The sequence below is a fragment of the Wyeomyia smithii genome, chromosome 1 (genome assembly GCF_029784165.1).
Source record: "Wyeomyia smithii strain HCP4-BCI-WySm-NY-G18 chromosome 1, ASM2978416v1, whole genome shotgun sequence".
Classification (NCBI taxonomy): Eukaryota; Metazoa; Arthropoda; class Insecta; order Diptera; family Culicidae; genus Wyeomyia; species Wyeomyia smithii.
Window position 1 is genome coordinate 137,149,021 of NC_073694.1, and position 15,664 is coordinate 137,164,684.

Genomic DNA, 15,664 nt, shown 5'->3' on the forward strand with positions numbered 1-15,664 from the left:
GTGTTGTAGCTGTGCAATTTTGGTATCAAACAAGAGTAGCGCACTTTGTCCCGCGTCCAGTTGCCTTGCATTGCATGACACCCTGGCAGTGAGTGCAAACACAAATTGCATAAGACAAAACTCGAGCAGTGTAACGCACCGCAAATCGAGTGCAATATAAAGTGATTGTGGTGAGGCAATGGTTTGGATCAAGTGGGGTGTCGACAATACGAAAAGAAATATAGGGGTGTAGAAAAATGAACAATCATAAGTTTTGGTGACTTGAAAAGTTTTTTTGCCTCGGTGTTCAATTTATACCGGATTATGGTGCCAATAATGTAAAATGTTTATAGATATTGTACATGCAAAAATAACGTAAACATATTAACGATCTGAAGGATTCAGATTGTTGACAACCAGAGAGACTGCTAGTGCTAGTAGGAACGTAGCGCTAGCCCTACAATTGTCAATAAAGAGAAGGTCGAGTTTCGAATCGGAATGTGACTACCACCAAGGCTTTGTTTTTGCTTATTTCTAGAGTTTGAACATGGTGATTCGTTCCTCTCATTCGGCTATTATATCTAACTATCACTAATAACAACTTACCTTCTTTTCCACAGAAAAAAGCTTTGGCAAACGATTTGTACGAACAAGTTTTCTATTCTCTTGACCTGATCGAAAAAGATTACTTTGGATTACAGTTTACCGATGCAAACAATGTCAAACATTGGCTAGATCCGACGAAAGCTATCAAAAAGCAGGTGAAGAGTAAGTTTGATTTTATTTTATTGGCAAAGTTTTATAGAGTTATTAAATTGGTTTTTGGCATTGCAGTTGGTCCACCATACACTCTTCGGTTGAAGGTCAAGTTTTACTCATCAGAGCCAAACATTCTTCGCGAAGAGCTAACAAGGTATCAGTTCTTTCTTCAACTTAAGCAAGATTTGCTGGAAGGTAAACTTGAATGTCCGGACCAGCAAGCTGCAGAACTGGCCGCTTTGGCGTTACAATGTTAGTATGACCTGAAATAGCGCATGTTTATTTTTTACTTATTCTATGTACTCTTGGTATTGTTTTGTTTTCACAGCTGAACTAGGTGACTATGACGAGACCATACACAGTGCAGCTACTGTCTCAGAGTTCCGGTTTGTGCCAAATCAGAGTGAAGAGTTGGAGATCACGATATTAGAAGAGTATAAAAAATGTGTCGGCCTTACGCCGGCCCAGGCAGAAACCAGCTTTTTGAATAAAGTCAAATGGTTAGATATGTATGGAGTGGATATGCATACTGTTTTGGTTAGTTCATTGAATTCGGAAAACAATCTGTAAAGTAACCGGAATTTCTGTTTCAGGGCAAAGATGGCTGCGAGTATCATTTGGGCCTTACACCTACCGGAATTCTCGTGTTTGAAGGCATTCAAAAGATTGGTCTTTTTTTCTGGCCTAAGATTGGGAAGCTTGATTTTAAGAAGAAAAAGTTAACTTTAGTGGTTGTGGAAGATGACGATCATGGCCGGGAACAAGAGCACACTTTTGTTTTCCGACTGCACAACGAGAAGGCCTGCAAACATCTGTGGAAATGTGCAGTCGAACATCATGCCTTCTTTCGATTGCGTGCTCCGGTCAAAGGTCCTTCGGCAAGACAGAACTTTTTTCGGATGGGCTCCCGCTTCCGGTACTCTGGTAAAACAGAGTTTCAGACAACGCAGCAAAACAGGGCCCGCCGGACGGTGCAATTCGAGCGTAGACCATCGCAGCGCTTTGCTCGCCGTCAATCACACGTTCTTCGGGAAAGGCAGAAACAGGTTTGTCCAGAACAGCCGTCATCACAACCCGGAAGGCAGCAATCTCCTTCAGTTGACGATGCTCAGAACTCCACATCCGGAACGTCTACTCCATCAGCGAGTACGGTGATACACAATCATATTTCCGCCTCCGCTAGTAGCACCTCAGATATTGGAGTGCATGTTGTCAATGGGAACCTTCCATCGCTGTGTTCGAATAAATCTGTTTCTTCTAGTGAGGATGTTACTTACGCTAAGTTGGGTTCGTTTGGCAAAGCCGGAATTTCCTACAAGTGAGTAACATCAAATGAAATTTTCCCAAAACATGAACATATTTGCTTTTTTATTTAAAGACCTGAAGAGCCCGTTGGTAAGCTCATCGATCACGACGTTCCTTTCATTCGACCGCCCGGTCACCATCACGGTGGATCTTTTGGTAAAGCATCGATCTGTTCTGGGTTTAGCATTAAAACGAATTCTTCCGATCGAGATAGTCAACTGGACACTCTGATGAAGTCGATTGCGAAAGACCCAGCTTCATCCTTGCTGAATGATGCTAGTAGTTTCAAAATTACTATTAATAAGACCTCCGAGTTAGAAACGAATAATGATACGCTGAAAAAGTTGGCCGCTAGTCCAACTGAGAAGCCCAATAATCAGATAAAGTTATCAAATGCAGTAGTTACGCCTCTACCGCCAGGACAGATAAAGTGCAATATTCTTAAAGGTAATTTTCAATTCATTTAGGGTATCAGTTCTGCTGAACTCTATGACATCACGGCGATAATAGTACAAACTTGACGATAATAGAACTGGTACCCTATGCCATTATTTTGGGTGGCAATTTATTGATTTTAAAAATCATCATTTTAGCACGCGTTGAAGAAGAGCTTCATCCTAAACTGACAAATCATCAGCTGTACACACCAAGTCAATTATTGAGCGATGGTCCGGACTCTTTGAATGCAGCGACATTCGTTTCGGTGGTAAGTACCACATTGCTGTAGTTTGCACATTGGCACTGTTTCATTGTTTTTGGTTGTCTGCACAATGATTGTCTTCGTATGAAATCACGGTTTTTGCATTCTACCCACTACCTTAGGAACTTAACATCCCGTATCCATAGTGTGCTCAACCAACACATGGCAACTTTGCTAGTTGCATACGCTAAACGAACTCATTTCGAAACTCATGCTAGCTTTTTGTATTCTTTGTTTTTTTTTATTTCAATTACATCATTTTTCCTCATACCTGAACAAAACTACTTTTGTATGTATCATGTTTGATTTGATCGTTTGAACCAAATTGTATAATAACATCTACAAACCGGTTAAACCGCCAAATTGAGAACATAGGGTGGTGATAAATTAACCTTGAATCTAACGGGGACCACCACACCAACTGTCAGCGGCTACACCACAATCACCACGATGATAGCGAGTCCGACGACCATCACTCCGACATCTCCAATGCAGCCACTGAAAACCCTCCTGCCGACACCGATCACACCACCACCTCCATTGGCATCAACTGCAAACACTATAACCGTTCAAAACAATCTACCAGATCAGAGCTCTTTTCTAAACGGCTCAGGTGCCAACGATAATGTCACTGTGACCCACTTTTCAGAACAAAAAGGTGGCATCGTTGAAAGAATTAGTGTTCCCTCTGCGTCTACCAACCTACTGGATACTTCTTTACCATCGGAAAAAATATCCAACAACAACCCATTCCTTACCATGTCTAACCCATCGTCTCCGACGGCTCCAATTGCTGCCAGCAAAACATCTACTAATCCATTTCATAACCTTTCCGCCTCTTCAAGTAGTTCGGGAAATTCCGAAACTGCTTTGAATTCCACTGAAACCATCAGCACACCGAACTCATCTCAGCTACTCCAACCTACTGAGTTCAAAAGTAGTAACCCGTTTAAGGACAGCAGCACAAGGGCTCGTAGCAAATCGCCGATACAAATCAAGTCTGCTGAAGGGAGTAGAGGTACGTCACCCAGCGGAAAAATCATTTCTAGTATGCCGGTTACAATCAGTTTGAAGGAGCTCAAAAGAACTCCCAGTTTCCAAAAGGCCCGAAAGATAGAGATACCGATGGTAGTTACAGTCAAGGATGTAACGGATACCGCTCCGGTTGGGGACAACCAAGAAGGCGTTGGTGGAGCTGAAGAGGGAAAGAAACCACCCAAGGTATGTAAAGCTTGTCAATCAAGGTGCATGCATGGTGTCGTTAAAATAAGGTAGTATTATTTCCGATATTCCTTCTACCGCTGTCTGACTATATTTTGGGAAATTTGTTAATTGTTAATTTGTTAATTGAAATTTGTTAATGTTAGGCACGTATGAAGTAGAAACTAAAAGGGATGTATATATTCCACTAACAACTGTTGACTTAATTCGAAAACATCTATACTATTTATTTCTTTATTTTCATTCATCTATTAAATGTTTGAATTCTCTTTTTCTTTCGAGTTTAAATTTAAAACACAAAACACATTGGGATTATAATGCTTCAAGAACAACTTGAAACCTTCGTTAACACCAAGATGCTAGAAGAATTTGGCTTGCAGCTTGTTTCTATGCACCAGCCTATACATTTTTGTTGACAAACATCAAAAAATATAAACATACACTTGGGTCGCTTTTTACGCGGCTTTTTTACGCGAATTCACTTGGATTGCACAATTAACGCGGGTTTTTTTACGCGGATTCCGGAGTTTACGCGGTTTTTACGCGGATTCCGGAATTTACGAGGTTTTTTGTACGCGGATTCCGGAATTTACGCGGTTTTTTTTACGCGGATTCCGGAATTTACGCGGTTTTTTACGTGGCACGTATCCCCCGCGTAAAAAGCGACTTTAGTGTATAGCATTTATTTTTCAACACAATCCAGCGATGATTAACTGGTTCAAAACCATGTTTATACTGAAAAGTGTCGAGCAGTTCGAACCAACCGACTCTGACATGGCAATAATTTTCATGTTTGATAACAGACAATTTTATCTGAGGAGGTTAAATTCGCTGAATGGGGTGCGTGAGAAAGCAGTTTGAAATTCAATTCATTAATTTTGAAGAATAGCATGTGTGTGACTGGAACACCTTCTTTTTTGCCAAATATCAAATTATTTCATTTTATTTTAGGTTAATATGCGATGCACATGACTTTGTGTTATACCTACCTGATGAAGATCAATATAATTTTGTAAATTTTCTTCATGATTCCTGGTTAATGGACATCTCATTTGGTCGTTCATTGCGAGGTTCGTCTTTACAGGTTTCAATTCTGCCGCTTAGTATTTAGCGGTTTTAAACCAGACTCCCCCCGAGTAGAATTGAGTTTAGTTTTGATATTAGTTGGAGTTAAGCTGTTCAAATAGGGGAACTGCTCCATTATTCATCTCAGCCCATATATTCATCTCATACAACATGAAAACACAATTGAAAACAGGAAAAAACGCAAATTTTCTAACTAAACCAATCTGCTAATCCATGGAATGGCTTCTTCTTAGTTCACTTTAGATTTCTCATAAAGTAGAATCCTCAAAAACTCACTTAAAAGCTCTAAATTTGATATTATAGTCGGGCATCTGCGCTCGAAAACTCATTTAATTCATTCACCTAGCTCAGAAAAAAAAATCCGCGCATCGTTCTATACGGCTACAACGAAACTCGTTCAGCAGCCAACCAAAGTTTCTTTCATCACTAGCGGACCACTTTTTATTTCAATCAAACAAAATCACTTACTACATTAAGAATACTTTAATCTTTGAAATGTTCACCTCAAATTTTCTAAAACAAGGTTGAATTTGCAGAAATATATGAGATGAATTTCTTCAATTCCTAAATTTCAACTGTATGTATTTCCATCTGTTTTCACTGAGTTGAAGAAAATTAAAAGTTTCCAAATCAGTTTCTGTTAATACGAAAAATCATACTAAAAATGTTGAATTATTCCGACATAATTGACATAAATCGAGAGCACTGCAGTGGTTACCTAGGTTACCAATTTTGCACGTAAACAACTACAGCGGATATCTAGGTAACCTACTACAAAGGGCTGCAGCTACGTTCATTCGTGATAATGTGATTCATTCATGATTAACAGTGTGATGAATAAGGGGCGTCGTGAGATGAATAATTGTGCAGTGATTTGAGTTTTGAGATGGATATGGAAGCGTTGTGAAGAATTGTTTGTTTTACAAAATCCAGGATAAATCTAGCTAAGTTTAATAAATATACGATGCTGAACAATTCCATAAGAGCACGTAAGCGTATTTTGTTTATTTGTTCAATGATTTCGTGAAAATTTGGTGTTTAATCCGTGCATTTTTCGTGAATATCGGCTTAATGAGATGAATAATTCCCCTATGAACGTTGTCACGACGATAACCAATTTTTTCCATGGGAACAAACATACTGTTAGCGTTTTTAAATTTTAACCATCAGAGCAATAAATGCTTTCTTGAGTCAACCAAAAGACTAAGGGGATTACCCTCGTATTAATGATCATTTCGATTCCTGAGATGCTGTTCACACTTAGTACACATTGTTCTCGTTTATCTGCACGATTCACGTTAGATACGTTCCTATTACGTAGGGCACCACGGTATTTTGAGCTTATATCATATGGCGATAGGCGGAATAACATGTTAGTTATATTCTACCCTGTTGTATAAACTAATTTATTATGTAAAATGAATGTATGGATATAACACGCATGTTCATTATGTTGTAGTGATTTTTAGTGGATACATACTCAACCTGCTGTAAGCTTGCTGCGCTTAGAAAACAATATTCAATATCTGGCAAAGAAACTCTGTAACTTAACAATTATACAATTGTTCTTTTTTGATTATACCATCCTTCTGTAGGAAACTCTAAAAGAGAACATCAAACCTCATTCAATGGACATTTCTCCCTGGTTGGTATCGTCTGATGTGGTGACAGGTTCTACCAAGACCAAGGAGGCTACTATAATCCGAAAGTCTGTCATCACTACACAATTATAAAGCGCGGATCTGCTCGGACTGCTGATCAATTTTTGCTTGTTTCGTGAGTGTTGTTGCTGTACAGTGTAAATTAGTGTTGCTATCAATACTGTGCTTGTTATTATTGTTTATCGATTTGACGCATTCTGGTTTTACATTAGAAGGTAAATTCCTTTTTAGGATGTAGCATGAGTTTTTTTTTTGAAATATGTTCCCTATAGAATCTGCGTACTCCTTTACCATCAATCTTATTACAGAAACTGATAAGGTATGTACTTGAAAGTTAACCTAACTAACAATTCATTGGTTACATATTCCGTTGTATGTTAGAATATCCAACCAACAAATTTTAGTTTTTGGTTTCTTCCTAGCATATACTTACCTAGTAAATTTCTGTTAGTTTGATATTATGGGATTTCATGAACTATCCTATAAATGTTAATCAAGTTTTTTACTTAACATTTTTATAAGAAAACAGCTCCAACAAGACTATTGTAAACGTCTTATAGTATTAAATGATCTCAAGACATTCCACAACCAACGATCCCTTGCAAAAGTCAACGAATAATATGTTTGAGGATCAATTGAATCACCTTAGCAATGGTGCTGCCGATCTACAGTTGAGGTACTTCCCATTTTGCTTATCACAAACCGATAATTAAAATACACATATGCTCCAAAAGTGATATCGCGCATACATCGAATATAAGTACCAAACTAACAATAATTTGCTTTGCCTTAAAGTTTTACATCTGCGACCGATAAAATATACAACCGGTAGAAGTCTGGTGCCATTTTATTAGGATCAGAATAATTGATGGAACGTTTTGATGTAATAAATATGGCGAACAGCATTGTTTCGCAATTAGTACATATTAGTAAAAGAAACTGTAACTTTCACTGGAAAAAGTAAGCAATATCTGAGCGCTAAGTATTTATTTAAAACATTCATAATCATCGTCCGTTCAATCCAAAAAGGATTAGAAATGGATATGACGAAATAATTTTAAAATCTGGAAACAACTTGCAGCAAAAGAAAAGGTAAATCAGTTTTAGAATTAGTAAAACATTAAAACGAAGATTTTTTCAACAATTTTGCGAAGTTTAAAACTGATAACAAATAAATGAGAAATTTAATCAAAATTTTTATCTATTTCATATACCAGAGAGTTTTTAAAAAATAACACAAAAAAGAGTATTTTATATATCAAAAGCGTATATCTATAGCGAACTATAAGTGCGTATACTTTTCCTAGAAGAAAGTAGTGGTTTGTGTTTGGTTCGAAGAATGAGTGAGAACAAAGTACCTAATGAAATAAGAAACTCCCTGTTGACTGTTGGGAGCGAACGTTTCTTTAGACGACATTTTACGCAAATAGTGCAGCTCAGTGATTGATCGTGTAATAAAACGTATATACAATAAAAGATATAGTTTACTCGTCTAAAAGCATATCCCAACTAAACTTTTTACACTTCATATAAAACTGTGAAAATGTAGATATATTTTTAGTACGTACTATTCAAAAAGCAACATTGGCTAGCCTAGATTAATCTGGATGGTGCCTTCAGCAAGATTGTACAATATAACGAAACGAATCTGATGATTGAACGAAACGAATCTTAAAAACAATCAGGCAAGATGCAAAATGGTAAATGACATAAAACAAAGTATGCTTATCAATAAAACCCAAATTAATCCACCTAGTGGTCAGACCAAGCCTTTCTCATTCGAATTTATTATTTGTTTAAATAGGTTTTTACGAACACTCAATTTTCAGACAAAAAATCACAGGAGGGTTGTGTGCAAATCCACGACCGCAAGAATGAAGTAGAATACTTTTACAAGAAAACCCGGCTGCTTGCGTGTCAATCATTTTTTAATTTGTTGTTCAATTCAATATCGGATAAGATACCGATCACATCTTGGCGTTATCACTGACAATGCGAATAAAGTATTCCTTGTGATAAAATAAACAGTGAAAAGCTGATTTAACACTCAAAACTAGACGGCTCATGTGTTGTCAAAATGAGTCAACTTTTCATTGAATGCATTTACTAGTGCCGCTATCGCACAGAGACTGCATTTCACTAAAGTGCCTCACTGCATCAGCTGCTATCGATGCTAAACCCGCTGCAACTGCTACGCTATCCGTAGCGATGCTAATGTTTTGGCCGCTATACGCTGCTATTGGTATCCGCTGTCCCTGCATCAGCTGGCCCAGCTGCTATCGATGCTGAGATCCGCTACAACTAGTGCACTATCCATTACCATGCCACAGCTATGGCCGCTATCCGCCTGGTATCCACTGCACGCTACTGCTGCTGCCTTGAACTACTAAACCCTAACTAATATAAAAAGTTCATGGTTTGCTGTGACAGGTGCACCGCAGTGCCAATGTAAACAAAGAAAACATCAAAAGTTGATTTTGCTGTAAGTTTTACGCTCGTGTATTTAAGGTTTTTTGAGAACTTCTTCGATGTTTTCAGTCTAATGAGTTTTGTAGCCGTGTTTGTCTAGTAAAAGAGTACATTTTAATGAAAGATTGCGATAAGTTTGATCGAAAATAGTGGAAGGAATTGAGTTTTTATAAAGGCGTCCTGTTTGGGGTAAAATGGACAGTTTTTTTGGGGTGATATGGTCAGGCGAGTTTGAAGTAAATTCTTTTGTCGGACTGATGCCGCGGGCATATAAAAACGAACGGATAGACGGCGGTGTACAAACAATTAACTGTAAAAAGTATTGCAGGCAATCTGGGATGATTTATCTGTACAAAAAGTGTTTTCAATGCCCCGCAGAGTGGCGGGTTTCTGAACAAAAGTTGGAAAACCTAATTTTTTTTCTAAAATGCTTGAAAATTACGTATAATGCCAATTTTTAGGTGCTGAACTCATTTCTGATGTCCGAAAACGTTGTTCCCTTAAAATGCCGTTAAACCTTTCTTATTATCAGATATATTTTTTTGTTCAGATCATGTTCAACATTGGTATACTTGTTCTTTATCGAAAAACTTTATACCCGTATTTTTTTGTTTGGTCCTTAGTGTGATCCATTTTGAATTAAAGTTGCCAAAAATCGGCAATCATTTTTCAAAAATATGTAACTTTTGAGCCGTTTGACCGGTTAAAAGATTTAATGGAAAATTTAAGGAATTTGATAGGCCTTTCAAGGAAAAATAAGAAATCGTACTCAACGTACATTCGTTATATATTTTCCCGTTTGGCGAATTTGGGATTAATGGATTTGGAACGACGATATGCAAACCGGGACCCAAAAATTCGAAAAATACATAAATTTCCCCTCAAAACGAAACTCGTTGATCCAAAAGCAGATCAAAATTGAGGGAAAACAGCAACATTCAAAATGCTGCCAAAAATTGGTATATCATCCGATTCTCATGAAACTTCTCATGAAACTTACATCACACATACACTGACACACACACATAGACAGACACACACAATCACACAAACACATACACATGCACACACTCACGCGCACACCCGCACACAAACACACACTCACACACACACACGCGCACGCACACACACACAAACGCGCGTGTGCGACACACGATCGCATACTCAGTATCTAGAATGAATAATTGGAGAAGGGAAACTTTTTTGGCCTACTGTGGAACCACTGTGCAATGCCTAAGAATTGCAATTATCATTCCGTATGCCTGATACCACCTTCTACTGTGTATTAAGCAACTATTGATACTATAAAACTCACATTTTTTACCCTGTCCACATCACCCCAAACACTGTCCATATTACCCCAATAGCTGTCCATTTTCACCCCAAACGATTTTTTTATGTCCGAAAATCATAATTTTTAGTTTCGTTATTTTTTTTGTTCTTTTGACCTCAATATCAGGGTTTTTCCGTGCAGAAACATAGAAAACAGATCAATATTACTATAGTACATTACGTTTATGGGATAGAAAAAACAGGTTACGAAATAACAGGAGTTTTCCTTACTTTCCACATAAGTACGGATATGTATGATAAGCGTATCGCTCACTTCATTAGTGATACTGCCAATAATATGAAGTGCGGAGTACAGAAAACACCTGGGCAATATCACAATAGATCTAATCTCTGGTCGCAGTGACGAGTCCATACAGAAAGGAAAATAAAGGTATTAAAACATAACATTCAAACATACATGAACATACATTAACACATGCAAATAACATGAAATAACATATATGACGCGAAATTTTTTCGATCGTGGTATAATCAAAGTGTCACTGTACTCATATTTAGGTGAACTCGATTATATATCATTCGATTAAATATCATTTTAGATTCGATTATTTATAGTAGGATTTTTTTCTATTTCAAATATGACTTCCTTTTCGCAACTTTTGAACCACGGGTACAATCATTATAATTCATTGGTTAACCCTTAACTAGCCCGTTCATCAATTGTGTAGTTTCTGAGATAATGAAGCTTCTTGATTTTCACATTTCAATAAATTACAGACGAAGAGTGCTACGAGGCAGCTAAACCTTTCATTTGACACTAATTTTATGAAAATCGGCTCAGCCATCTCTGAGAAAAGTGAATGAATTTAAGTAGTGTTCAGGATATGTTTCTTTTAATAGCGCCAGCTATACACTTTTTAAACATAACTGGCAAAGTAAAAATCCGATTGCAAAAAAAAAAAAAAATTTGGTCTTATGGGGCAACTAGACCTTCCATATGACACTGATCTTATGAAAATCGGTCAAGCCATATCTGAGAAACATGAGTGAGATTAAACAGTCTCCAGAACACGTTTCTTTCCATAACTTTTGAACCACATGTCTAATCTTTATATGTTCAAATCGATTGTGAATTTTTGAGTTAATGAACTTTCGTGATATTAACATTTTGATAAAAAGCATGCAAACTAAAAATCCGATTACAATAAAATTTAATAGGGGTTTATGGTGCAACTAGACCTTTCATTTGAGAATAATTTTGTGAAAATCGGTCATCTCTAAGAAAAAAGAGTCTAAGAAAAAACAGTTTCCGGAACACGTAATAACTTTTGAATTACATGTTTAATTTTTTTTTGTTAGGGAATTAGGATTACGTTGTCCATTGATGTGAACTTTTGTAATATATCCCAGTCAATTGCTATACGTGTCTCGTTGCAAATACAATGACCACTATTGTTGAATGATCAGGTACCTGCACCGACACGCTCCCAGTCAGGTAAAATATGGTTTATGAAGCCAACCTTCCCAGGATTCAAAGACCAAACCTCTTTGGGCTGTAAACAGCCACTGCCAAGAAACATTGATCTGCGTTTAAATAATGCACCACAACTGCACAGCAAATGTTCCGATGTCTCGCTTTCCATATTACAAAAGCGACAGATAGTATCCTGAACCCGGCCAACGTTCTTTAAATGATATCTACTCGAACAGTGCCCCGATTCTAGGCCGACGTATGTAAAGAGCTCTTTTGTTGAGCTCTAGAAGCTTTTTCGAATGATTCTCGTTTGCTGTTATAAATCTTTTATATTGACAACACTGTTTGACATCCAACCAATTTGTTTCTTCCAGCGTTTAAGCTCCATTTTCACTGTACAGTTTGATATACCGCAGAAAGGTTCTGGGCCGATACACTGTGAGTTAGATCCTTGTTTTGCAAGTTCGTCTGCCTTTTCATTCCCACCAATGCCACAATGTCCTGGAACCCAATACAAATTTACTGCGTTTGTTTGACATAGCTGTCGCAATGTGAGAATGCATTCCCAGACAATCTTGGATGTACATTTATAAGCATCAAGTGCTTTCAGCGCTGCTTGACTGTCAGAGAAAATACAAATATTTGCATGTTTGTATTTTATAGTCAGACACACATCCGCACATTCGAGGATTGCAAAAATCTCTGCTTAAAACACTGTTGGCCAATGTCCCATTGCCACTGGAACATTAATTTCAGGGCCAAAGATTCATGCACCAGTTTTTGTACCTATTTTTGAGCCATCTGTAAAAAATATCGTTGAACCGGGACGGCCATCAGGAACTCCGACTTTCCAGTCTGTACGCGACGTTTCGCATACCTTGTAGGGAATATCATGATTGTCCTGAGGTGCAAACAATCTCCATTCATACTCATCACTGGCCCTCTTTTAAAAAAGTTCAGTATAGTCAGGTGACCCACAAGATCACCTGACAAGATAGTTTTTGTTCTTTTGAGCCTCAAGGCACTCTTTTCTGCTTCGTATTCGTACAACGGCAGCAGATGGAAAATTGCATCAAGAACTTTTAACGGGGTGCTTTTCATTGCTCCTGCTATAGCAATGCACGCAAGTCGTTGAACTTTATCTAGCTTTGTTCTAGCGGTGGACTCTTTGGTTTTCGGCCACCACACTAACGCAGCGTAGGTCAGTTTTGGACGTATAATAGTTGTGAATATCCACATCACCATTTTCGGTCTCAAGCCCCACTTTCTTCCAACGGTTTTGGAGCACAACCATAATGCACTGACCGCCTTGTTGATTGCATAGGCAAGATGTGCATTCCAGTTTAGCTTGGCATCAAGGATAACTCATAAGTATTTAACCTGTTCACTGAATGGAATTTCTATGATTCTATGGGGCCACTAGACCTTTCAATTGCAACTGATTTCGTGAAATTCGGTTCAGCCATCGCTGAGAAAAGTGAGTGAGCTTAGGCAGTCTATGGAATTTGTTTCCTTTTTTAATGTGATTTCATATGTTTATAAATAACGGATAATGTCATAGTCCGATAACAATGAAATTCAATAGCAACCTATGGGGCAACTAGACTTTTCATTAGACACTAATTTTTCAAAAATTGGTTCGGCCATCTCTGAGAAAAATGAGTGAGATTAAATAGCTTCTGGATAACTTTTCTTTGCATAACTTTTGAACCATTTGTTTAATTATTACGAAATTTATAGGCTAGGGTTTTAAAGGCACCGATTTACATGAACAGACATGCTGGAACACTGAAACAGTTCGCAGTACGCTGCGCATCGAAAAAAGTAATTCTGTTGTGCTAATTCCACGAGAATATCCCCGGAAGTATAGAAGCCAACGGACATTATCTGACAACACTGTTCGTCGTTTGAAATTTTAATTCTGTTGATCTTGGGATATTATCGGTTATAAACAGTGAGTGAGAATATGCAAAAGAAAGAAAAAGAAAGAGAGAAAAAAAGTGATAAGAGAGAGAAAAAGTGGGAGAGAGAAAAAAAGTGGGAGAGAGAGAGAGAGAGAGAGAGAGAGAGAGAGAGAGAGAGAGAGAGAGAGAGAGAGAGAGAGAGAAAGGGAGAAAGAGAGAAAAAAGAGAGAAAGAATGAGAGATAGAGAGCGGAAGAGAGAGAGCGAGAGGGAGAGTGAAAAAGGGAAAGGGATAGAGAGTGAAAGAGAGAAAGGTAGAGAGTGAAAGAGAGAAAGGGAGAGAGAAAGAAAAAGAGGAAATGCGAAATAGGAGAGAGAGAGAGACAGAGAAATAGAATGAGAAATAGGAGAGGGGAAGAAAGAAAAAGAGAAAATGAGAAATAGGAGAGAGAGAGAAAAAGAGAATTAGAAATAGGAGAGAGAGAAAGAGGAAGAGGAAGAGATAGGGCGATAAAGAGACAGAGACAGCGAGAGAGATGAAGAGGGAGTGATAGAGAGATAGAGAGCGATAAACAGAAAGAGATAGAGAGAAAGAGTGAGAGAATAACTATTTGACATTTGATAACTTTTTTAATTTTTCTCCGCACTGCCTAAAATGACAGGGCGAACGCGAAACCACGCATCGCTGCAAGGAGGAAAACGGAGGCATCTCTATCTTATTCTAGCATATGCAGTTGAATTTTGTTTGCTATTCTGTCTGAGCAAGAAGCCGACGAGATTGAGTTGATTGAAAATAAAACCTTTCAAAATGAAATCTTTGAAAAAAGGAGAAAGTTTTACCTAATGTAATAACCATTGCTTCTGAATTTGATATTTTTGACGTTAGACTAACGATCGAAGTTAGATTTCTTTTCAGAATATCGAGGTTTTGGTATCAACCGATTAGAAATTCTTATACGGTTAAATTTATGCTACAAAAACGACCTATTGTTTGAGATACACTATTGAAAAAAATGGTAAATAACATCGATTGTCCAAATCATGCCGAGCAACCAATTAATACTTCTCTTCCCAAGCACAGCCGACACTAACAGATACAATCGATCTGACTTTGTAATCGATTTGTTGTTGTTGTATTTCACTTTCCTTGCCATTCCATATTCTTCTAAACTCCTTCCTCTTTCCTAACTGACGAAACCTCGTATATATAAGGTACCATTCGAACGTTTCACCCCATCATTTTTATTCCAAAACTGTACCGGTATCCAACGTACGCCATCGATGTGAATTTCTCATTCCTTTGTTGGCCGGCAAAGCAGACGGTTCTTATTCGTTCGTATGTATGGATTCCTATGGCACGTGTGTGGGTAGCTAAAGTGGGTATTTATCGAAGATTTAGTATTTTCTCGTTTATTCATTAACACTCCATTGAATGTAATAGAACGCCCAAACGAACACAGTTGAATAACTCGACTTTACAGCAGTGATTTAAACTTCTTCAGCCAGTCTTTATTCATCGAGGAAAAATTACTGCCGATGAATGGTCAACACTTGTTTGCTAGAAATTTCATTTAGATCAAAACAGATTCTTTTAAGTACCGTAAATTATCGATAGAAAAGCTACCATGAATTATCGGTAAAGTTTTCTCAATTTAGCATACATTTAATTTTCGTTTTTGTTTCTCGGTGCGCGGTTTTGTTTTAGTTTCTCGTACACAGAGAAAAAAACAAACTTGTTTCTATCGTGAGAAATAACAAAACATTTAGAAATGCTTTAAATCATAATTAAAGAAGCGGGGGCCTAGTTTGGTTGG

General features: G+C 37.7%; 1 protein-coding gene across 2 annotated transcripts in view; it reads left to right on the plus strand.

The window, feature by feature from the left end:
* Window positions 1-8,187, plus strand: part of LOC129718997 (band 4.1-like protein 5) — a 120,545-nt gene extending 112,358 nt beyond the window's left edge. For both annotated transcript variants that reach the window (XM_055670299.1, XM_055670298.1), the window contains 8 exons: window positions 600-747; window positions 814-990; window positions 1,067-1,275; window positions 1,332-2,056; window positions 2,117-2,490; window positions 2,637-2,749; window positions 3,119-3,964; window positions 6,646-8,187. In XM_055670299.1, the coding sequence (XP_055526274.1) occupies window positions 600-747; window positions 814-990; window positions 1,067-1,275; window positions 1,332-2,056; window positions 2,117-2,490; window positions 2,637-2,749; window positions 3,119-3,964; window positions 6,646-6,783 (2,730 nt within the window). In that variant the 3' untranslated portion in view covers window positions 6,784-8,187. The remainder of the gene's footprint in view (window positions 1-599; window positions 748-813; window positions 991-1,066; window positions 1,276-1,331; window positions 2,057-2,116; window positions 2,491-2,636; window positions 2,750-3,118; window positions 3,965-6,645) is intronic.
* The last annotated feature ends 7,477 nt before the right edge of the window (window positions 8,188-15,664 follow it).